At 41.0% G+C, this 25,555-nt stretch overlaps 1 protein-coding gene across 1 annotated transcript; it reads right to left on the reverse strand.

The window, feature by feature from the left end:
• Positions 1–1,454: 1,454 nt before the first annotated feature.
• Positions 1,455–25,519, reverse strand: LOC119809644 (beta-galactosidase-1-like protein 3). The gene is given in 18 exon segments (XM_038322609.2): positions 1,455–1,523; positions 2,122–2,238; positions 8,939–9,050; positions 9,324–9,411; positions 9,826–9,904; positions 10,351–10,422; positions 10,743–10,792; positions 10,795–10,882; positions 11,707–11,813; positions 12,717–12,744; positions 12,955–13,019; positions 13,729–13,866; positions 16,831–16,861; positions 16,863–16,916; positions 20,394–20,458; positions 21,479–21,570; positions 22,290–22,358; positions 25,239–25,519. Coding segments are annotated over 18 exon segments (1,605 nt in total).
• Between the last annotated feature and the right edge of the window lie 36 nt (positions 25,520–25,555).

Consider the following 25,555-nt stretch of genomic DNA (forward strand, 5'->3'; position numbering starts at 1 on the left):
GAGTCCAGTTATTGTGAATTGTATCCATCTCCATTGCCTGTGAGACTCTCCCAGTGCTTTTACAAAGGATGTCAAACCTAAGACACTGGCTTCTTGGAGAGCTAGCAGCTGCTAGTGCTTCCTGGTCGCCCACAGTCTGCTTCTTACTTTAAAAGACCTGGGGACTAGAGAGGGCTCAGCCAGTAAAAGTGTGCACTTATCTTGCAGAAGACCAGAACTGCATTTCCGGAACACACATTGGGTGGCTCAAAACCTCCTGCAACTACAGCTCCACACACATTCATAATTGAAAATCTTGTTAAAAGAAAAGACTCTTTGATCAGTGTTATTTTCCTGTATTTCCATGTTTACTGAAACCAAGCAACTATTTGATTATCAAAATTAGAATATATAAAAGGAGTGGTTTCTTCCTCTTTTGAACACCTGACTTGACTGCCTACTACATTGCTTGAAGCCCTATATATATAATATATTAATACATTTTATATATATATAATATATAATGTATATTTTATTTATTTATATATATTTATGTAGTGGTATTATAATACCACTATAATAATCTGGGTAAGATCATGTAAAGTTAGTGACTGGAATTTGGGCCAGAATATTCTTTATATGAGGGAATATGTTTGACTTCAAATGGTGTGAATTGGGATTGGTTGAATTATTTATGGATGTATGGGTGTGTGTTAATTTCACTAATACCTGTCCACTATAAATAAGAGGCTCCACCACATTCAAATAACCAAGAAGGAATTAGCTATAGAGGTCTTATTACCAGGTTTTGCCACCACACGTCTGAACAAAACCAAATGATTATTTGATCTTTGATTGGATGTGACCCAAGAAATCACCTTGAAGACAAACAAGGCAAGGGAATACCTACATACACTGGTCAGTGGCCTATATTGCCTCCTCCAACACACACACACACACACACACACACACACACAGACAGAGAGAGAGAGAGAGAGAGACAGACAGACAGACAGACAGACAGACAAACACAGGCACACACACACAAAGACCGTTCTGCATTGGAAGAACAGCTTGCTTATTCTCCCCTACGTTAGAGGGGAGATAATTCTTTTCCTCCCAACTGAGCAAGAGGAAACAGAAGTTAAACTTGTTTTTATTTTGCTCCTTTCTAAAGGCTTATCTGGACAGAGAATAAGAATCTACTAAAGAGTAAACATTTAACAAGATAAACTGGCTTATTAAAGATTTTTTAAACTATAGTCCAAAAATAGAAATTAAATGGATAGTATAAGATAAGTAATAATTTATCTGAGTATTAAGGTTAGCTTTGTATTTTTCTGCAGACAACTACACACACACACACACACACACACACACACACACACACACACACACATATATATTCTTAGCAGTGATCAATATCCTGAAGAAACATTCTGGAATGGCTCCAACAATCCAAGATTTGTGTTGTCCTAGTCATGCAGCTGGGGTTTGTTTGTAGTTTGGATATAAAAACACTTCATCTTCTCGAACACGATAACCTCTGGGGGAAGAAAACCGGTGATGAGAACAGTCATCTGGTTGGCACAAGATGAAGACGACACTGGAACTGTGTACCACAAATAATCAAAACCCAGAGACCGATATTGGAGTTCAACCTGAAAACCAGAAAAGCAGAGCAGACAAGCTACTAGAGAAGTCTTACCTCTACCATGGCTGGGTGACCACGGACTAAGCAGAGTAAGCAGAATAAGCAGACGAAGTAGAATAAGCCTCTCTCATCCCATTTTATATCCCCTCTAGTGCTGGGATTAAAGGCATGTGACTGCCTGGTACTGGGATTAAGGGTGTAGGCTCCCACCACCTGGATTTGTTTCTGCATAGATCTTGTGTAGCCCAGGAAGATTTGAACTCACAGAAATCCATCTGCCTCTTACTTCCAAATCTTTGAATTAAAGATTCAAAGATTAAAGATTAAAGATGTGACACCACTGTCTGACCTCTAGTGGCTTAGCTTTGCCCTTGTTATATTCAGACAAACTTTATTTATTAAAGTATAAATCAAATATCACTATAGAACTGAGACCAAAGACCCATCTAAAAGTTGATGACACCTTGAGGCAAGGCCGGGTCACTCACCTCATTGTCTTTTGGCTGAAGCCAGGGGCCAGGAAGGTACAGTGTTCTCTGAGGCCCAATGTCCTGATATCTTCCAAGATTGCGTCCATTGATGAACACAAGCCCATAATGCCAGTTCTGAAAGGAATGGGGGTTTTGGACACAGGAACAGAAAGTGAAACCTAAGACAATGTGGAGAGCAAGATGGAGGATTTCAGGGTACTATGGAGTATGAAACAACTTAGAATGGGAAACATCTAGAGCTTCTTCCCACTGTCTGAGAAAAAGCAAGAAGACAGTGGAGCCAGCCTTCCCTGGAGATGCTGCTGTCTGCTGATGAACGATGTCTGCATTGCATTTTAAAAGCAGGGATTTTTACTTCCAAATTAAGAACAAGGTAAATGGACGAACAGTACTGCGGAGAGAGATGAAAGATGCATGTTTTTAAATTATATTTTTATGCTTTGTCATTTTATTTGTAAAGATATGAGTATTCTGACTCAATGTATGTATGTGTATTTGAATGCCTTGTTCTAGGTGAGGTCAGAAGAAGGCATCAGACCTTAGGTTTAAAAACCTTTGATTATCGTGTTTATCCCCATTTAAATAAACCAGTCTTTAGCTTTTTCAGCTCTATTATGGAGGTTTTTCAGTGAAGACAAAATTGGAATCATAGAGAATTTTGCTCCTAAGGCTGACTGTGTCACTCACCTGATGCCTTTTTAAGGCTCTGGTAAATGAACAATTTCTATTTCACTGTGGCCTAGAGTGTAGTCCCTTAGAGTCCCGACTCAGAGAGTGCATTCTTTCTTTGATGAGCTTCTTTGATAGCCCTGTTTAGGAGTTAGGCAGTTGTGAGCCACCATATGGGTGCTAAAAACCGAACCCAGAGCCTCTGAAAGAGCAGTCAGTGCTCTTAACTGCTAGCCGTCATTCCAAGCCGAATATAAGCTTTTCTAATCTACTGGCAATACATCACACAGTTTCAGGAAGAATATTTAGGACAAGAAAACAAAGAGACAAGGAGACCTCTTGATGACTTTTTTCCACTGGAGAAATCTTATTCAGGTAGAGCGGCTGAGATCCTAAATAAAGCCTCTCTTAGCTCACAAAGGTGGAAAAAAGACTTTCATAGTTACTTTCTTAGCTATGAAGAGACACTATGACCAAGGCACCTTATAGAAGAAAGCATTTAAGTGGGGGCTTGCATGCATTTTCAGGAGCTCGGTCCTCAAATAGCATGGCTGGGAGCAGACAGCAGGCAGCCATGGCGATGAAGGAGTAGTCCATAGAGAGGGAGCCTGGGCCTGCTGTTAGCTTGTGAAACATCAAAGCCCATCCTCAGTGACACATGGCACACCTCCCCAACAAGGCCACATCCACTCATCTCTCCTCACCACTTCAGCAAACTATGAGTCAAGAGGGGCAATCCTCATTCAAACCACCACACCCAGGTCTGTCTCCAGTTATATACAATCAGCCCACCTCCTCAACTAAGATGTATTGAACAAAGCAGATTTTCCAGGTTAGTGTTTTTGCCAGTGTCTCCATAAGAGCACATATCACCCACCTGATGCCAGCTTTTCTGTCCAAGTATTGTCTTTTCTACATTCCTTCATCACCACAGTCAGATTTCCAGAACAAAGCCACGCAGGTGCCAAAAGAAAAACATTCAGCTAAGAACTGTACTCTCACTTGGAAGAGCAGGAGAAGACACGGGCAGGCTGCCAGGAGAGAACTTCCAAGTGGACTGCAAAACCATAACAAATACCCCGGGAGGTTTTAAATATTTCATGGGTTCCTTGGCTTGGGAAGGGAAAGAGAAGCCTTCCCTGACAGGACAGAAAAAGCAGGGAAAGTTATTCAAGGTTCTTTAAAAGAAATTATATGCAGGTGTGTGTTGCACCAGTCTATCCACAGTAACGATGGGCCCACTTTTATTTCCAAGACAGTGGATGGGCTTTCCAAGATGCTGGGAACACGATGAACAATGCCGTATGGGCACTCTAGTCCTCTGGGAAACCTTAAGGGGCCAGTCTCACTTAAGGTCAGCCCAGACAGCTTCACCAGGAAGTTACTTTTACCCATCGTCCTGACTCACATCAGGGCTACTACGAAAGCAGCTCAAGTTCATCTCTGTGAAATGCTCTAGTACCACCATCCTGGGAAGTACTAGCCCCAACATACCCATGGATGTAGAAATGGAACTGCCAATAAATCACACAACCTATCTAGGGCAAGGAATGCCCACCCTTGTTAAGAATAAAGACTTAAATGTGTATTCTCATTCAAGGGTAAGATTTCACCCCATCAGCCAGAATAATAAAATTTCAAAACCTGGAAATCGGGATCCACTTAAGAGTAGTGTGGTGGGTGGAATAAGAATGGTCCACATAGGCTCATATATTTGAGTGCTTAGTCATCAAGGAGTGGCACTGTTTGAGAAGTATTGTGAGGTGTGGTTTTGCTGGGGGAATAGGCCAATGGGCATGGGTTTGGAGGTTTCAAAGACCCACACCAGACCCAGAGTCATTCCTCGTGATCTCTGTGGATCTAGAAGCAGAAATCTCAACTATTTCTCAAGCAACATGCTTTCCTGAGTGCTCCCAACTGTAATGACAATGAACTAAATCTCTGAAACAGTAAGCCAGCCCCAGTTAAATGCTTTCTATTATAAGAATTGCCACATAAAAAAAATGACAAAGGCTTGCCAGACACTTAGTCCAGTATCATCAAGGTAGGAAGCATGGTGGCAGGCACAGCAGTGCTTGCTGGAGAAGTAGCTGAGAGCTACATCCTGATCAATACAAGAGAGGTGCTGGTGAGAAAGGGAGAGAGAGACTGAACCCAGTATGGGCTTTTGAAACCTCGAAATTGCACCCTAGTGACATGCTTCCTCAAACAAGGCTACATTTCCTAAACCTTCCAAATCATGCTAATCCATTATTAAGCATTCAAATATATAAACGCATGGAGCCCCCTCTTATTCAAGCTTTCACAACCTTATTGAAAACTCATACAAGTATAGCCCCGTGTATTTATTATACCAAAGTAAAGAGAGCACAGAAACAATGTACTAGAGCCAAGATATTTCTTTGCTTGGTGGAGGATTGTTTATACCCATGGCAGTGGTAAACGTTGTTCCTGAGACATAATAAAGCCCTCTGAGTATTTGCCTTGGAACTAGAAAAGTGGATTCTGGCATGCATCTGACAAAACATTTTTGTCCTGGTGGGGGATCATGAACACTTGATTTGAAACTCTAAAGAAAGTACCTAACAATGTGGCCTGGAGGCATATCTGTTCAATAGAGAAGGATAAATTCCTTGTCAAACTAGTGTTCAACAGCCAAATCACTTTAGACCATATTCTGGCTCAGCCACAACAGATACATTCTATCACAACTGTCTCTTCTGTTCCCATTCCCAATTTTTCTAAAGTTATTTTTAAAGATAAGAAGACACACATCCTGGCTTTTAGAAATATCCCCCAAAGTAACACAATAAATAACATTGTCAGAGTTGTTCTGGCAATTTCAGTTAGGAAGCCTGTACATATTTATATAGTAAAGCATTTTGAAAGAAAGCAGCACATTCATGAGGAACCTCAGTTTAAGACGTATGTTAATGAGTGTGCTCAATTTAAAGTCATAACTCAATAAGGAAAGATGGTGGACACGTTCCTAGGCAAGACTTCAAGGTCATGGGAAACATGTTTAAAATTTAAGAACACTTCTGGGCATAATCAGCTTATGTCATTAAGATGGAAGACACACAAGGATGACTCCAGCTAAGATCCTAAGTAATAGTGAAGAGAGTGCCTGAACTGGCCTTCCCTGTAATCAGATTGATGACTACCTTAATTGTCATCACAGAATCTTCATCCAGCACCTGATGGCAGCAGATGCAGAGGTCCACAACCAAGCATGGGGTGAGCTCCCAAAGTACCGTCTAAGAGAGGGAGGAGCAATAATATGAGCAAATGGGTAAATACCAAGATGGGGATACCCACTGAAACAGCTTACCTGAACTAATGGGAGCTCAGTGACTCCAGTTTAAGAGCTGGGGAACCAGCATAGGATGAAAGTAGGCCCTGTGAATATGGGTGACAGATGCATGGATGGGGCAGACTGTGGGGCCACTGGCAGTGAGATCAGGATTCATCTCTACTGCTTGAACTGGCATTTTGAAACCCATTTCCTTTGGAGAGATACCTTACTCAGCCTAAATAAAGTGTGGAGGGACTTGGTCCTGCCTCAAAGTGATGTGCCGGACTTCATTGACTCCCCATGAGAAGTTTTACCCTCTCTGAGGAGTGAATGGGGAGTAGATGGGAGGTGGGGAGAGTAGGAGGACAGGAGGGTGTTACAACTGGGTTTAGTATGTAAAATAAAATTAATTAATAAAATTAATTAATTAATAAAATTAATTAATATAAAAAAGATGAAAAACAAAAGTACTTTAGGCACGTTGAGCTTTTTTTCCTCAAAAAGATTTATGCTCCTTAAGGACACTTGTTTCCATTAGTTACTACCAAATTTGCCACTCTTGACCACCATGCAAAGATGTGCTACTGTTCATTCTAGAAAAGAGCCATGACTGTGGTTAGGTGTGCTCTATAAAACTATATGGATTTGGTTTACTACTACTACTACTCGTATTATTATTATCATTATCATCATTCCAAAGTAAGTCTTAGGACCCCTGGGACCTCCTATAACACTATAATTTGCTTCTCTGTTTTGTTTTCTTACAACATTTAAAGCCATATCTACATATTACATAAGCCACAGAGATAGAGGTTATTTTTAAGAAGAGAAAAGCAGAAAAAAAATTTGTTGACACCAACAAAGTTAAAAATGTAAATAAGGAACACAGTTGAAAGCCTCAACAACAGATCAGATCAAACAGAAGGGCTTCTCAGATTCATCACTGTGTGAATGATGCCAGTAAGGAGAAAAAGGAAGGAGGAGGAAAAAGGGGGTGGGGAAGGAGGAAAAGGAAGGAGGAGGCAGCCTATAACAATTATGAAATGTCAGTAGGCAAACAAATGTTCGCATCATAAACATCACAGTAGGAATGAAGAGGAGAAGTGGCATAGAAACATACTTGGTAAAATAATAGTAAAATTTCCCCAAATATTGAAAAAGACCCAGACACTCAAGAAGTTCAAAGAACCTCAATTATATTCTACCAAAAAAGGTTTTCTCTGAAGCTAACAAAACTTCAAAGGGAATTCAGCATCAGTAAGAGAAAAGCATCAGCTGCACAGAAGGGAATCTTCGATAGAGTAGCTGTGCTTTTCTCAGAAGAAAACTTACAGGCAGCAGCGAATGAGCTGGCATGTCCGAAGTCCAGATAGAGAAAACACACCAACCTAGAAAACGACACCTAGAAAACGCGTCCCTTAGAAATGAAAGACAAGTAAATCCTCCCCAAGACAACAGGAAACTGGGGGATCCCAGCAGTCCCGAGAAAGGTAAGCAAAACCATGACAACTAAAACCAGAAAAGCAATTAAAATGCAGGAGTCCCAGACAGAGTAAATATATAGAAGGAAAAGATGAGAGACTCATCCAAGATTTAAAAAACTGGTCAGGTGTGACAGGTCATGTCTATATTCCCAGCAGCCAGAAGGAAAAGCCAGGCTCATTGCCACAAATTCAAGTCAGTGGGAAAGAAGAAACAAAAAGTAGACAAAAGATAAAATAGAGATTTTTTTAAAAACCATATAATAAAGAATCACTAAAACTATCATTTGCTTTTTTTGAAGAGACAAAATTCACAAACCTTTAGTAGACTAACAACGAAAAAATTTTATTGTTGAATATTGAAGCACACTTAAATATAAATATGTACTTTGGGCAAACACAGATAAGTGGAATATGATAAGTTTGAAGGAGAGTCTGCCATTTGTTCTGTAGACGTTCTTTATAATTGTTTGAATTTTATATTGTATTTTTATATACCTTATAAATAGCAATAAGTTAGGATAATTGAAGAAGATCATACAGTTTTATTGGAAGAACAGAATAAAAATTCTTCCAGGTATATCATGGCCTTGTTTGGTTTTATTTGCTTTACTTTTATACATATATATATATACATATATATACATATATATACATATATATACATATATTTCTCTGAGAATTTTATATATATTTTGACCATATTCAAACTTTCTCTCCCTACCATTCCCCCCCACTGCCTCTATTCCTACTTAACTTTGAGCTGTTTTGCCCCATCTCAAGGTCAGTTTGTGCTTCCCAAATCTTGTCTGTGTCCACCTACCACTGGATCATGGTAGGACCATGAACAACCCCCAGCTTCTAAGAACTGCCAATGGCTCCTGAGCTAGCGGTGGAACTTTATGCCCAGCTCTCCATTCTGGGATTTGCTCTTGCTTAGGTGTGCACAGGTCTTCCACATGCTGTCACAGCCCGGCAAGTTCATGTCTCTGCCCTGCTGCATCCAGAGACAGTACTTCCGTGAAGTCATTCATGCTCCTGCATTTGTTCTGCCACCCCTCCTGCAATGTCCTAGAGTCTTCAAGATGCTGTGTGTGGGACTCGAGAAATGGCCGAGTGGCTAAGAACACAGACTGCTCTTGCAGAAGACCTGAATTCAGTGACCAGCACCTATGTCAAGCAGCTCAAAACTGCTTGTATCTCCAACAGCAGGGGATCTGATGCCCTCTCCTGGCTTCCAAGAAAGACCACACACATTCATGTATATATACATACAAACACACATACAGACATTAAATTTTAAAATAAAATATATCTCAAAAGAAAAGACATATTTAGAACAACAAAAAAGAAGAGAATACTTTCTTACTGCAAGGTCCAAGAAGGTATCCTTGGGAGAAGAGCCAGCCTTCAAGGTGCCCCTATAGAAGGCAGGACCTAGATAATTTTCTGGAGCAAGCCTCCAGGTGGCAGAACAGAGCCTGGAGGAAGGATCAAAAGATTCAGCTAAGGAGAAGTCTTACCAGATCTTCTTCCAATACTGAACCAACGAAGACCAGGATTTCATCTACAAATTGAACTCAAAGTACTAGAGTAGCAATTGAAACACCTATTTGGTTCTAGTGCTGAAGTGGAATATCTGGGAACTGGAGTCTCCCACTCCGGGTGTCTGAATCTTGGGCTTTTCATCAGCAAAGGAAGAATTCATGATCTCTCAGATCCTCAGGATATATTGGGGGTAGGGAGCAACCTACCTCTTGAAGAAATTCATCTTCAAGTCCAGAGAATAGATGGTGAAATTTGTCAGCAAAGTGCCATTGATTTTAACATTCCCACCTATGCCTATGGACAGAAGCAGAGAAAAGACTAGCAGCAGTGCACACCAAGGTTTGGGACAGAGAAATAAGAATTATAGATGCTATCTGTCAAGAAATACAGCCAAGAGTATAAATATTGCACTGACCTATTGTCCCTTAAATTTTCTTGTTGTATGCTTCCATGCTACAAAAAGCATCTCCTACTTAGTATAGGAATTTTTCATAAAAGAACCCCAAGTCCTGATCTAATATGGGACAGCATCCAACATAATTGTTCTTCTTTCCTGCCATGAATAACAAGAGGGCAGAATAAAGGAGGGGGCACAAAGTAACGTTCTCAGGGAATCATTTCTGTCTTCCCAACCCCCAGGACAGACACAGCTGTGAGCTTCAGGTAAATGAAGAGAAGAAACACTTGTTTCTCAGCACGAAAGCCTACCTTTCCACTCATATTGAATATTCCATGAATAATGGACCCGGCCTTGTTTCTCAACCAGGATCCTCAGAAGCTGACATTCCTGCTTAGGCAAACAAGTTAGTGGAAACAAAATACCTGCCTAGAGCTCATATTCTAGAACACATTCCTGTTCTCAGTACATCTCTCTGTCTCTGCCCCCTCCCCCCCGCCCGCACACATGCACCCTACTGGATTCATCTTCTCTTTCTTTATTGCTGTTCCTGTTGGGACAGGCAGAAAGAATCTTTCATTTTGCTTTTGATAAGCGATCCAAACAGGAGCTAGGGGTTGAATGGGACCCAAGAAGAACTTCTACTCTTGCTACATAATTCATCTTATAGGTCCCTAGACTCCCAAAGCTTTGAAGATGCCTTAAGATTACAGCCCTTCACCTTCCTGCTACAGCCTTGGTGAGAAGCCCAGGGGGAAGAGGTGGCAGTCAAGCTCCAGAACCAGGCGGCCTTAAAGGGGCAGTCAAGGTATCCCCTGAACTGCAGGATTGCTGACCTGAATTTGAGGAATAGTCAGGTTGTAAGTATCCTCATCCAGATCTCCTACCCTTGTGTCATTCAAGAACATCTACGAAAGAAGAGCCGGCATCAGACTGGTTGATAGGCCTGCCTGCAGGACGGAGCTTTAGATAGAAGGTGGTCATGAGGAAGAGCAAGACGGGTACTGACTTTAGTGCTCAGGTGACTGGAAGCTGAACAGGACTCCCCAGCAGACTGTGAGTTAGAGCAAAACAAACTGTAAAAGTGTATTTGGTTTGTCTGTAAGTTTCCTATGCTTCCGTCATATTGGTGAAATAAATATTAGCATATAGTGAAGCAAATTTGTGACTAGACTCCTCAGAGGCAGAGAAAGGACACATGCCGCGAGAGATACCTGTTGCTGCCTACCTGTGCTGAATCGCGGACATGAGCATAGAGCTGGCCACCAGAGCAAATAAAGTATCATAGAGGACCAATCCAATGGGCTGACCACTGCTGTTATTTATTGGAAGATTCTCCATGGTAACTGGAGTGTATAACATGACAGGCTAGGATGAAAACAGGGCAGGAGCAGAAGACAAATGAGAAGAAGCTATAATTCTTCTCTTAACACTCTTGTCAGTATTTGTTGGACCACACCATGGTCCTTGAGGATTTTTTGAATAACAACAGTTGTGTAATCGATGCTATAACAATGCTTCTATGAACACATTTACTGCCCATGAAATTTGGAGTAACAGGGCATTGTATCGACTGCATAACCGCTCTAATCATATAAATTAATCAGTAAACAAATGTATTGCAAAATAACTGATGATGAGAAATAAATATTCAAGTCAATAAACATTGATTTACACAGAGCATTCAATGATCACTGCTCTTTTCTAAAATAGCAACAGTGAGGTGAACCCAATATAATTCAAGAGTTTGGTTTCTACAGATAAGACAGGTTTCTCATTTAGCAGGAGGGAAAACACATATAATGAAAGAAAATGCAGGCTAACTAATGAGTAATAAAGAAGACTGTTTTCATGGATTCATAGCTAAGAGATTTCCACCTGTGGATCCTATGATAACATTCACCAAGTGAGTCCTTTAAGTTGGGAGTAGGATCTCCCATGAGATCCATATCCTGCTATGCCTGTTTTCTCCTTAATTCTGCAAGTAAGTTCTTTACCATCTTCTCCACAGGAACCATTGGCTCCTGGCCAATAATTTCAGGTTCAGATACAATGCCATGGAGTAATTTTCAAACTCCACCTTAGAAAAGTTCCTTGATGGAATATCTCCTCTGAGACACACATCCTGCTCCCTTATTTCTCCATGGCCCCATCCTCCACCCCTGCCACTCCAGTGCCCAAGCAGTTCTCACCTTATTTAAGTATGATAGGATTTCAAACAATAACAAGTAGAATAAGAGATCCACATAAAAGTATACAGTCTTGGGAGTAATAAGAGGCCAGCGAGGCAGGGAACCTGCTGTAATGAGAATGGATCACGGGGCTAAATGACTAAAATGAACATGCCTTTCTTTAAAAAAAAATATCTATCTATTTATTTATTTATTTATTGTGTATACAATGTTCTGTCTGTGTGTATGCCTGCAGGCCAGAAGAGGGCACCAGACCTCATTACAGATGGTTGTGAGCCACCATGTGGTTGCTGAGAATTGAACTCAGGACCTTTGGAAGAGCACGCAATGCTCTTAACTGCTGAGCCATCTCTCCAGCCCTGATCATTTTTTTCTTTAAGTATTCCCATGACAAACTCTGTATCCAGAGATAAGGGGAAAAATGAACTTTATACTAGCACAGGCTTCTCCAAGGGAGATAACTGGTGTCATTTTGCATTTTGAGGTCTGGTAGGGACACATATGTAGGAAACATTACTTCCTGGTGGACACATCTACCTAGTAACATGTGTACCTGTTGTAACTAGAGACGTAGAGAAAGAGGACTAGTAGAAGGCTTTGTGTTACAGCTTTTACAATGCTGGTTTTTAGCTCTTTTCTAACTCTCACTGGACACCTAATTGGATGCATTTAATTAAAGTCAATATAATATGTTTTGTTTCTGCACATGCGGCAACTACATAACACATAATACTACAGCTTTGCGAATGGGAAATTCTTCAGCCTTCATCATTACATAGGAATCCAGTTTCGTTCATTATCTTCATAGTCAGGAAAGAAAATGAAAGGTTTAGAAGGCTCACCCAGTCCATATGGCTTTTCAGTGGGAAACCTGGTATGTGATGTAAGATTGCCCTGCCCCTCAAGAGCTCACAAGCTCTACCCCCTAAAAAAGACTCCTCCCTTTGCTCGCTCCTCCACAGCTATGGGCAGCCCATGAGAGTGCCATCCCCCACTAAGGTGCTAAGTACCTGAAGCAGAAGCAAACAGTTTCCGCATCTTTTTTTTTTTTTTTTTTTTTTTTTTTTTTTTTTTTTTTTTTTTTTTTTTTTTTTTTTTTTTTGGTTTTTCGAGACAGGGTTTCCCTGTAGTTTCTAGAGCCTGTCCTGGAACTAGCTCTTGTAGACCAGGCTGGCCTCGAACTCAGAGATCCGCCTGCCTCTGCCTCCCGAGTGCTGGGATTAAAGGCGTGCGCCACCACCGCCCGGCCAGTTTCCGCATCTTGAAATACTTTTCTGTGTAATCTCCAGCCTCGGTCAGCACGGCATCATAGTCTACAAGACAGAGGACACTGTTTGGGTCACACAGTCCTCCACAGCAGTCCCTGCTTCTGCATGGGGACATGTGACAGCACAGATCCATCCAAGTTAAGATAGATGGAACACGCCGGGCGGTGGTGGCGCATGCCTTTAATCCCAGCACTCGGGAGGCAGAGGCAGGCGGATCTCTGTGAGTTCGAGACCAGCCTGGTCTACAAGAGCTAGTTCCAGGAGAGGCTCCAAAGCCACAGAGAAACCCTGTCTCGAAAAACAAAAAAAAAAAAAAAAAAAAAAAAAAGATAGATGGAACACACAGCCTCTGTCTCGATCACATTCTATAACAGGCTGAGATGTAGGTGTGAACTGTCAACCTGGAAACATTCCCCGTATCCTATCTGCAAACATGGAGCTCACCCTGCTCTTTGACTTTCTCACAGATGCTCTTGTCTCTTCTACCTGGTATCCTTTCCCTACTTAGCTAGTTCTGATAACAATGGGGTCAGTGCACAAAAATGAAGCAGAACATTGAGTGCCAGGATTCCTAGCTGCTAGAATGGCAGCTCTCTGGCAGCATAAATGTCAAAGAATAAAGGGGCCCAGACAAAAGCCTCATTGCTCACTGCCTGCTGAAATCTCATGACAGAAGAACCTGACTGTGGAGTCTCCTCCCTAAGATTCTAGGACCAGCCATCCCAGAGAAGAGACCGCCACGATCATCACTTGCCATAGCTAGTCACAACACCTCGGTGCTGGTGGAAATTCTGGGCTCCATTTATAAAACCAAAGTTGGTTCCACCATGGAACATATACATGTTGAAGGAGATTCCAGATCTGAGAAATCTAGACACAGTAAGTTGGATTTCTGTTGGGGGTGAAAACAGAGGGGAGACAGAGACTTTAGGTGAAAAATATCATCTCCAGCTCCACTCACCATAAACAGTCCTTTCATCTTTCTTACCAACAAGTGGGTGGAACCATCCAGAACCACTCTTGAAGAACAAGTCCTGGTGCTTGCAGTACTTTTTTCTTAATTTTTTTCTCTCTGCACCATAATTTTGGTACAAATTGAATCCAAACTCTATGTATTAAGTGTTAAAACTCTTGTCTTATAAATATCTAAATTTTAAAATTAGTTGCACATAACTATTATGCTGTAATTCCTTCTTTCCCAGACTGTCTCTAGAGACATTGAGTGGAAAGCATCATATCACTGTACTATGCCTATGACTATTTTTGCTGCAACAATTCCATTTTGCACGCATGTTTAACAGTGGGTTTCTGTTTAATCTGGTTGCCGGAACAAATGGGAAGATGGCAGTTTAGCATGGGCCTTGACTCTGGCTGTGCTCCTCCCTGTGTGTTTACAAGACCACACATCATGGCATCATGGGTCTCTCTCTCTCTCTCTGTCTCTCTCTCTCTGTCTCTCTCTCTCTCTCTGTCTGTCTGTCTCTCTCTCCTTTCTTTCTCTTTCTCTCTCAATCTCTCTCTCAATCTCTCTCTCTCTCTCTCTCTCTCTCTCTCTCTCTCTCTCTCTCTCTCTCTCTCTCTCTCTCTCTCTCTCTCTCTCTCTCTCTCTCCTTCTCCTGGATTCTTCTTTTCTACCAATCAAAAGAAGGTTTTAATTTCCACACCATTACAGGACGATCATGACACCATGCCCTAGATACAAATGATTACATGTCTGTTTCTTGGTGGCATTATGGCTAGAGATGGGGGCCCCATTTTGGGCAATTTTTCTGTTATTCTTAAACAATCTTTAATGTCACCAAAATGGTGTGGAATTCCCTTCTGTATGATGTGACTATGTTCTGTTACCATTGGTTAATAAAGAAGCTTCTTTGGCCTATGGCAGGGCAGAATAGAGCTAGGTGGGAAAACTAAACTGAATGTAGAGAAAAAGATGGCAGAGACTGGGAGACACCATATAGCTGCCAAAGGAGAAAGATGCCGAAACCTTACTGTTAGGCCACAGACTCATGGTGATAAATAGAATAATAGAAATGGTTTAATTATAGAAGGGAAGAAGAAAGCTTAGTCTGCAGTCCTGACCCAGCCACAGAAGAAGCAACATGTTACTGCCTTGCCGAATAAGGTACCAAGCCATGTGGCTAGCATAGACAAGAATAATGGGCTAATATAAGTTATAAGAGTTAATAAGAAGTCTGAGCTATTAGGCCAATCAGCTTATAACTAAAAAAAGAAAAGAAAAGAAAGGGTTTAAGACTGAAAAGCTAGCTGAAATATGCCTGAGCCATCGACCTAATATTATAGTAATTAATGTAATTTGTGCTATTATGCAGGTCTGGGTGGCTGGGATATGAACGTGCAGTCTTTAATTACACCAATACTTAGGTAATTGTCCCTCTTCAGTACAAGTGAGGTTTTCGTATACCAATAATAAAATAGCTTCGTGGTAACCCACTTTTGCTAAGTAAATGGGAATTGCCAGACATTACTCTAAATGGCAGCATTAAATCTTTCCAAAAAATCCTACATTCTCTTCCTCCCATTCTCTGCTTTTTTTTTTTTTTTTTGGTTTTGGTTTTTCGAGACAGGGTTTCTCTGCAGCTTTAGAGCCTGTCCTGGAACTAGCTCTTGTAGACCAGGCTGGCCTCGAACTCACAGAGATCCGCCTGCCTCTGCCTCCCGAGTGCTGGGATTAAAGGCATGCGCCACCACCACCCGGCCCATTCTCTGCTTTTGACAAAAGGACTTTTACATCTATTTTTATTGAGATGTAGTCTTTGTATGCCTTTATGGGTGACTTGATACATGTCTACAAAGCACATTCATTAAACCACGAGAAGAAATGTGCCTGTATCATTTCTCACTGATGGTTTTATGCCATGTCTTTTATAGTCAACTTCTTTGGTCATTGTAAATTCCTCACAGACTGTTTTAACAAATAGTTGCCTCACTAAGCCAGACCTATTGTCTCCTTTCTGGCTGCATTCTGGAGTCCCAAACTCAGCTTGCTCCTTTCTTCTCTCCACACCATTTCAGTCTCTAGTAACTACTATTCCACTCCAGTCTTCTGTGAGATCAACATTTCTTTTAATGCCCATGATTTACCTGGGCAACCTCACTTAATACAGAGAAAACCAGTTCCATCCCTGCTGCTGCAGAAGGCAGGATTCCCTTCTTTATGACTGAATGATGCTCCATTGTGCGCATCTACCAAATTCTTTTAATCCATTCATTCACTGATGGACACCTAGGTTAAATAATCCCACAGTGGGGGCGGCACACATTTCGACCTAGAAGTGAAAGAACTCAGCCTCGGGTCGCAAAGCTACTGCTGAAGCGCTGGGGTTACAGTCCCCCTCATTGGCTGCAGGATCCCTGGTCCCATCTCCCATTGCTTGGGGGCCCCTAGTAATCACTACCACCTCCTTGACGATGCTGCAGAGATCTGTCCTAGAGATGAGTAAGACATCATGCAAATGGCCCAGAACCTTGTATGGAATGCGGGACTCTTAGAGACGCATTCAGGTCCTCCTTCCCTGACTGAAGAGAGGATTTCTCCCCCTCTGTGCTCTCACTGCACCTGTCTCGCTGCAGTGAACAGCCTGAAATACGGGCTGTGCAGTAGTGTCTTCATTTCTACCAATCTGCTGGTTTCACTCAACTGTACGATTCCCGTAGGGTAAGTATCATACAGTTTGTACTCGCAAGGTCTTCTTCAGAACATGGATGGTGCTTGCATTTAGCAAAGATTAGATGGATATTTGTGCCTGTGCAGGCATGTCCATAAACCGAGAGCTGTGAATGACCCATGGCACAGGACCTTCCTGATCAGAGCCAAAAATGACGATTCACTTACCAGTTGCACTTTTAACTTTGTGTCTGTCCCCACCATGTGTCATACCAGCCAGTCATATATTCCATAACCATAATGGGTTTATCATTCTGGAAAGAAAGCAAATCAAATGCTAAGTGTAACATGGGAAAATAAAGCAGAACAGAGGTACCATGAGAAAGCAGTTGCAACGTTTCCCACCTTTCCCCCAATGCAGATGTCTTCCTATTTTGATTCAAATTCTCTCATACTTATATAATTTTTATTTTTTAAAGACTTATTTATTTTATGCAACTGTGCCCTATATGCATATACAACTGCATGCTATAGGAGGGCATCAGATCCTATTATAGATGAATGGAGTCCACCATATGGTGCTGGGAATTGAACTTAAGACCTCTGGAAGAGCAGCCAGTGCTCTTAACCTCAGAGCAATCTCTCCAGCCCCTTATTTTTATTTCTGACAGTACTTATTTGTATATTTTTTGCCAATAAGCCATTATGTAAATGTTTTAAATTCTGCTTTCTTTATGAATTATACCTTTTATGACTATAAAATAATTACTAGCACATCAAAGTGACTAGGAATTATTGAGCTTTTACTCTTACGAGGCATTGAGTAAAGCATCTTATTTAAGTAGTTCTGTGTAAGTACCCCACAGTGATAAACCACCGCCCCACCGGACAGGTGATAAAACAAGGTTGGAGTACTGTACAACTTTGCTCGGCCTGGAACTGCCAGAGCTGGGATGAGAACTAGTGAGTGTCATTCCTAAAGCTAAAATCCTGACCATTGTTCTGGGCAATGGGTGTGATCACAGAAGCCTTATTAGCACAAACTATATGGGAATATATCAAAGTCTTCTATTTCCCAACTATCCAGAACTCATTTTACCTAAAATGTGGGCATTTCTTTTAAGTTTATTCTTATGGATGCTTAAACTTTTGATCAAACGCATTTTCAAGTTAAGACCTATATTCATTCCACTTCCACCAGCATTCTCAAGTCAGCTGAACAGTGAAGGCTCTTGATATAAAAGTATATCTTACTAGCAAACCAAGCTCATGGGTCAAATGTATTAAAATTTTTTTCTGCACACCAATTCTCTCTCTCTCTCTCTCTCTCTCTCTCTCTCTCTCTCTCTCTCTCTCTCTCTCTCACACACACACAAGCACTAACTAAAAGAAAACTAAAGTAGCTACATTTACACTAGACATATGACAATTCAGAAAAATAAAAATTCTAAAGGGATAAATTTCTCAAAAAAATACAGCTTACAAAATGCAAGTTCCCAATATAATATGATATGTGGATGCACCTAAAAGGACCCTCGAAAGACTTAAGATGACCATTAAGAGAACAATGGGATGAGCAAACTTATTATAATCATAACTTGAAAACAAAAGCAAAGTACATATTGTTCTAAAATGTACCTGGACTATTCCCAAGACTGACAGTAATTCTGTACATAGAATGAATCTCAGTAACTGAACAAGAACAGAAATAATACAAATTCTTTTCTTTGCCATCAGCAGTATTAACACAGAAATCAAAAAAAAAAAATGCTGCAGTACCGAGATGGCCCAGCAGGCAGGGCTCTTGCACTCGAGTCTGAGAAACTGAGGTCTATCCTCAGAATCCCACATGGTGGGAAGAGAGAAAAAACACCTCAGATTATCTTCTGACCTACACCTCTGCAGTATGGCATGAACACACACACACAGACAGACAGACACACATACACACACAAAGAAATATTAAGAATGACTGGGAAATTCCTAAAGATTCAAAACTTTAACAGCATATTTTAAACAAAGAATAAAGAAAAGCTTCAAATGAAATTTTTAAATGCTTTGAATTGAGTGAAAATACAAAATACCAAAATTAGTGTGGTACAAATATAGGAAAATTGATATTAATAAGGATTTGTATGATGAGAAAATTATCAACCCAATAATATAACTTTTAACCAGGAAAAAGAATATATGTAGGTAAATAAAAGGAAATGCAGTCCAGAGACTCAGAGAACAAAATCTGTTCTTCAGAATAGCTCAGGGCAGATATTAATCTAATTTTTAAAAAAATAGAGAAAAATATGTCAACAAGGTCATTGACGGGGGAATGAGCCATATGTTTCCCTCCATAGAAACTAAATTAAAATAAATATAAAAGACCATAATGGTATTTACTGGAATCTTTTAGAGAAGGTGCAGGTGGCATCTTACAGAAACAGAGTGGAGTGTCACTGAGCACAGCAGTCTCGCTTCCACACACCCCCAACCCCGGGCCAGCTTCACCTGACTTGAGCAACAACTGTGCATTGCAGGAGGTTTCAGAGGCTGTGATAAATGACTGAGTGGAATCCAGTTGAATCTAGTTGAATCAGATGGGAACTTCTTTGTGGCTATCAGATCCCAGGTCTGTGCATGAATTTCTGCATCCCTCTGGGTTCTGATTTCCTCATAAAGTGGGGGACAACAACAGTACCTACTACATTGCCCTGGGAGAGTTGGGAGGTGTTAAATACCTAGTGCCGGCACAAGAGAGGTGAGCAGAAAACTAAGGTTCACAAGAAGCATAGCAAACCACCAAGAAAACCCTGTAGAGACACTTGATGCTTGAGGCTACACATCAGAAGATTCTAATTATAATCCAACATCAGGATAATGCCTAACTTCGATCAAAAAGTGCATTCTGGAAGAACTAAGCTAATGACTAGCTGATATAACTTTAAATAAAATGCAAAAAGTGCAATAAAAAGCATATAAGAACCCTTCAGAATTAAAATAAAATTGCTATCAAGTGTATTGAGAGCACACTGGTGCTGATGCAGGGACTATAACAATGGCTGGCATCACCTTTATAGGACAAAATGCCCCTGGGAGTCACAGAAGACACAAAGAGTTGGACTTGACTAGAGAACTGAATTTACCTCAAGTTCTGTGTGTTGCTTCCAAAGAATATAATGCAAGAGAATAAAAAAATATGAGGAAAGGAAAGAAATGAAGGAGACAAATGTGGAAAAGGGAAAGTCTGGGTCAATGTGCATATTCCAAGGAAGAAGGTCCATGGAAGCATGAAGACTGAAAATTAAGTAAAGTGAAGGAAGAGAAAAAAGTTCACAACCAGATGAAAAGGCAAAAGTATAAATTAGAAGACGATTCACAGAAGGGTCTATGTGTTCCCCTAATATTTCAGAGCCAATTCAAAATTCCCACAGGAGCCCTCAGAACAGCTAACAGTAAGAAGTCAAATTATGGTGGTACTCTTGAACACGGGTTCTACTTATACTGTTCTCATTACACAGCAGTTCAAAACAACAGAAAATCAGAACTAACTTTACTTCTCATCTGACATAAGACCCACATGCTTCCCAAAGTAATCTCATTGACTTGACCCATGAATGGAGGCTGTGGGAGAAAGTTCCCCCTCTCCATTTCTCATCACGGGGCTTTGAACTCCACTAAGGCTCAGGGCCAGCTAGTCATAGCCCTGTCACAACTCCTGTGTTCTCTAACATCATTTGCATAGGTAGCAAAATCTTGAGGGAAGACAGATAGAACTCAGCGTTGCTTGAAAATCTCACCTGCATTTGATGAAGCTTAAGAAAAGAATCCTTCACAAAGGATGGCATGTTGACAGTAGTCAATACTGTAGAGAGAGAGGGAGAGGTGCCTCTTAAACATGTGACAGGGATGAGTAGACAGGGTGACAAGACAGTGTTTGTAACCTACTTTGCAAAGCACAAAGAACTGTCCTAGCTATTGCTACACCACACACGGAGGAACACTGTCTTTGTTGATGAAGACAGTTAAATTTAACCACACTTTGAACATACAGGTGGACGAAGGCAAGGCCAGCGAACACAGCAACACCTAGGAGCTGAATGAAGGCTTTGTATCCCAGACTCAGCACTCTCCAGGGTAGAGTATTAAGAACAAATCTATCAAAAGGAAGAAGGAAGCAGTCCACAACAGCTGGCACTCTGCACTAGTGATCACCTCATTATTGTCCCTGGACCCATTCACATGTTCTTGTCATTTTCCCATAATAGTATCACTTCATGATTCTAATAAATTCTTTAATATCTGCTGAGTATATATGCTGAGTCTAAGACTGATATCAGGACTGGAACGTGGGCTTACGTGAGCTTGTTTACACTATGTGACTCTCCACGCTAGCTAGGGAGACTCCTACCTTTGTAATTACTTTAAAAATAGGGGATCTGGGAGGACATTGGACTTAACATAGTGAAGGGAACCCTGATGGCTCTTTGGCTTGGAGAGGGGCGGAGTGGGGGTATGGGTGGAAGGGAGGGGAGGGAAAGGGGAGGAGGAGGGGAGGAGATGGAAATTTTTTAATAAAAAAATGAGAAGAAAAAAAAGATTTCCATTGACTTTGAAAAAAAGATTAAATGATAGATGCAGGATGAAGAGTTCCATCAATGCTCCTCTGCTCAAAAAGGAAAATAAATAAATAAAAAAATGATACAGGTAATATTTGAATTCTGAGCTTTGATGTTGAACCTTGTTTTGTATCATATCAAATATCTGGGATCCATCACAATAGACATGGGAAACAGAATCAGTTCTCTTTGATACTTGTTGTCTATGATTTCTATTGGCTGGCTAAGAGCCTAGCTTTTCCCGTAAAGCTACTGTAAGCCAGTACCTCCTTTGACAGAGCCAGTCTCAATCCCACTGTCATTATCTGAGGTCAAGAGGAACTCTACAATCCCTCTCTTCAGCAGAGCCTGTTGGGAAAATGAAGATTATTAATCCACGTTTCTTGCTCCATGGCAAAGAGCAGAGATTGGGAAATTAGATAATAAAGACAGGTTGACTCAGATGGAAAGTGTGTGATCTACAAAACAGATATAAGGAATGTCTCCAAATGTCCATATGGTAAGGGATTGGTGGTCAGCATGATGTTTGTGGGAGACGGCAGACAATTTAGAAAGTGAGCCCAAGGGGAGATCTTTAGGTCATTGGAGAAACATTCTGAATGGAGACAGTGGTAATTCTGTTTGTTTCTCTTTTCTTGCCTTACCAGGTCAGGAAGTAAGTGGCTTGGCTCTGCCTGGTACTTCTGTGGTGATATGCACTGTTTTTCAATACAAGTGCCATTAGCGCTAAACAATCATGAACTGAATGACAACTCTATGCTTGAATGTAAGTCTATTGTGCCTGTAGGTTGATTATTTCAGGTATATTTTTACTTTTAATTGGCATATATTAATTATACAAAATAATAGGTTTCATCATGATTTTTATACATGCATATGACATGTATGAAATTTTTTGTACCTAAGCTATCTTTGATTGTACATAAGCTATCTGCTGCAGCAGAGGGAAATACTTGAAGGTGCAGTGACCATTTACAACTTAGGCAATGGGGAAATTGTTGCTTTAAGCTCAGTTTGGTGTGGTTCGAGATACTTCACTTGCTTGGGTCATCTCACAGTAATAGAATGACCACATACTCCAGGTCCAGGATCTCAGAGAAGTCAAATTTCCCCCTCTCTTGCTCATGGAGGTTCCAAGGGATGTAGCTAGAAGAGGGTACAAAGTCGTATAATAAGCATATTTCCTCCGTTCATACAGCTTAAGAAGCCCTCATGTGTCTCTATTTTTTGACTTGAAGTTTCCAATGAATATTAACTTCTGCTACACAGACATAACCGTCTTTCCCCTATTATTCATCTGTGTTTCAAGATAACCAATTATTCTAGGTTTCATAGGTTTATATATGTACTCCAAGAGCCCCAATCTTTTCTTTCTTTCTCGCCTTCTTTCTTCCTTCCTTTATTTATTTATTTATTTTGTTTTTTATTTTGTTTTTTTAATTATTATGTGGCAAGAGAACATTTTTTTCAGTCCAGTTTATTTAGTGTTCTGTAAGCTTCTTGTACCTTCATAGGTACATCCTTCTTTAGGTTGAGAAAATTTTCTCTTTAATTTTGTTGAATATATTTTCTGTGCTTTTGAGTTGGACTTCTCATTCTATCCCTGTTATTCTTTGGTTTTGTCATCTCATGCTGTCTTATATCTCCTGGATATTTTATGTCAAGCTTTTCTTAGTTTTAACATTTCCTTTGACTGATGAATCTGTTTCCTCTATTGTATCTTCAATGCCTGAGATTCTGTCTTTCATTTCTTGTTATTTTTTATTTAAAAGTTTTTTCTTTTCATTTTGCATATCAACCACAGTTCCCCCTCCCTCCCCTCCTCCCATACCCTTTCCACCTTCTACACACACACACACACACACACACACACACACACACACATCCACTCCTCACAAAAGGTAAGTCCCCCCATGGAGAGTCAACAAAGTCTAGCATATCAAGTTGATGCAGGACCAAGCCTCTCCCCCCTCTATCAAGGCTGAGCAAGGTATCCCTCTATAGGAAATGGGCTCTAACAATCCAGTTATGCATTGAAAATAAATCCTGGTCCGGCTTCCAGTGGCCCCAGAGCCTTTGTCCACAATTCAAAGTGGTATCAAGGTCAACCTAAATGTCTTGAGAGTGAAAAGTTCTAGATTATTGTTTCCCTTTGCTGTGGAGACAAAGGAGAAAACACTAGCAGTGTTCAGCTAGTTCTCAAAAGGACACAAAGAGCTGCCCACGGGTGATGTTTCTGAAGGTATTATTGGACAATCCCCGTGTCTTGCCATCAAATGATGTTTTTGAAGTATTTGCTGAGGAAGGCGAGAAGCTCTCCTCTTCAAGACTGCATCAGTTTTAAGGAATGATGATTTTTTTTTTGCTCTCCAAAGTAGACTTTTTCCTCGACTCTTTATTTCTGAAGGGGTTGTTAGAGTTGAGCATGGAACCGTGGGCATGCTCGACAAACGAGAACCAAGTTACTTCCATTCCTGGAAGACAGTCTTGAGATTCCTGAAGCTGAGGTGTAGCTTTATGTGGTTGCTGTGGGCAAGTGTGTTCTCTTCACTGCCTTTGTCTCCAAGGAGTGCACTGAATGTGTTTACTGCAAGGAACTGAAATGTCCCTTCAGCTGTGTCCTACGCCATGGCCTCACTAACCATAGTCTGTGCTGCTGTCATTCTTTAAATGACGGTGACCTTGCCAGTCCTAAGACAATAGATTCTTTGGTTTTGACTTTATGAAATGCCCATGACCTTATTAAAATAAAACATTGTGATGTCTAAGAAAGGAATTTGTATCCCTTTGCACTATTGAACTTAGAGTCTCATATATGTTATCATATATGCTACATTGAGTGAAAGCCTGAGTTCAGCAAATACTTTTGTTTTTTTTTTTTTGTTTTTTTTGTTTTTTTTTTTTGAGACAGTGTTTCTTGATAGCTTTGGTGCCTGTCCTGGAACTAGTTCTTGTAGACCAGGCTGTCCCTACCTCTGCCTCCAGAATGCTGGGATTAAAGACATGCTCTAATATCAGCTGGCTTAGCAAATTCTTTTTTTTTTTAATGCAAAGAGAACATGTCTATCTAAAGGTTATGGTGGGAGAGAACAACACAAACAAGCAAAACCCCCAAGAACTGAGTGGACAAGTAGACAATGTAACGTCAGATAGGTGCTGGCAAAGAAATACCCAAGGCACTGGCTATGCAAGAACACAATCGCTGCTGTTTAGAGTATCATGGCCTTTGGAGAACGTCTCTGTGAGGATGAAGACAGTGAGCTATTAAAAGAGTTCTGCCAGTGTGAGCATGCACAAGGCTTTGAGAGAGCTATTGGGAACTAGGTAGAGAAGAGAAGCCAGAGTTCTTGACTTACTTGTGTCTCAAGCCCTACGCATGTTCTCCCAGCTGTATGCTGTGGTCTTTGGGTTTCTTGCTTTGCAGGTTATGTGTTTTTCCATCCAGAATCTGGCATTACAGCCACAAACAGGTATTAAAGGTGTGTTCCAAAAGGCCAGTATTTTTTTCTCATTCGTCTGGTAGTTTTTTTTTGGGGGGGTGCTGGACTTTTTATACAAATTATAATTATTTTGTGATATTTTTCTGTACTAACAACATGTGGCCTGGAGTGGACGGAAGAAAGAATACGTGTGCAGAAAGAGAAGAATTCACAAAACCTGAAAACATGAGCCAATAAACAGAAAATTCCAGCAACAGAAACACAGACACCCATGGGAAATGACAGAGGTCCTAATGCTCATATCACTAAGTGATAGGAGGAGACGGGGAAAGAGTAGGCTGAAGAGGTATTTGATAAAATAATACATCAAACGTCCCTTTGGTTAGATTTGCTCTGGGAGATTTTTTTTTTTAAAGGCTATTGGGCATGAACTTGCTTTCCTGATTTCTTTCTCAGTCTTTCTTGGTAGATAGGAGGGCTGTTGATTCTGGTATATTAATTTTGTAACCTGTGACTTCCCTCAAAGGGCTTATCAACTTTGAATACCCTGAAGTAATCTTCTCCTGTTCTCCCTACCCTCTCTGACCTTGCTCTTGTGAGACAGCTGCCAGTCCACAGAGTGTGAGAAGGCCAAGGCCGAGATAACCCCGAGGATCCTCCCCTTTCATTGCCAGCACTGAAAGGCATTTGTGTGCTAAGGGAGTCTGGGACACCCTGCAGTCTCTGATGCACAGTGTCCAGAGCCAATAGCTGCCAGTGCACACTGTCCAGGAAGACCCTGACCCAGTCATTGGCTGTAGCAGTTGCTGGCGTGGGGTGGCACTGTGGTGTCAAGGTTCTGGGACCAGCGCCCAGCTCTTGGGGCATTTCATCCAGTCAGCAGCACTGAATTGAGCCTGGATC

This window comes from Arvicola amphibius, chromosome 3 (genome assembly GCF_903992535.2).
Source record: "Arvicola amphibius chromosome 3, mArvAmp1.2, whole genome shotgun sequence".
Classification (NCBI taxonomy): Eukaryota; Metazoa; Chordata; class Mammalia; order Rodentia; family Cricetidae; genus Arvicola; species Arvicola amphibius.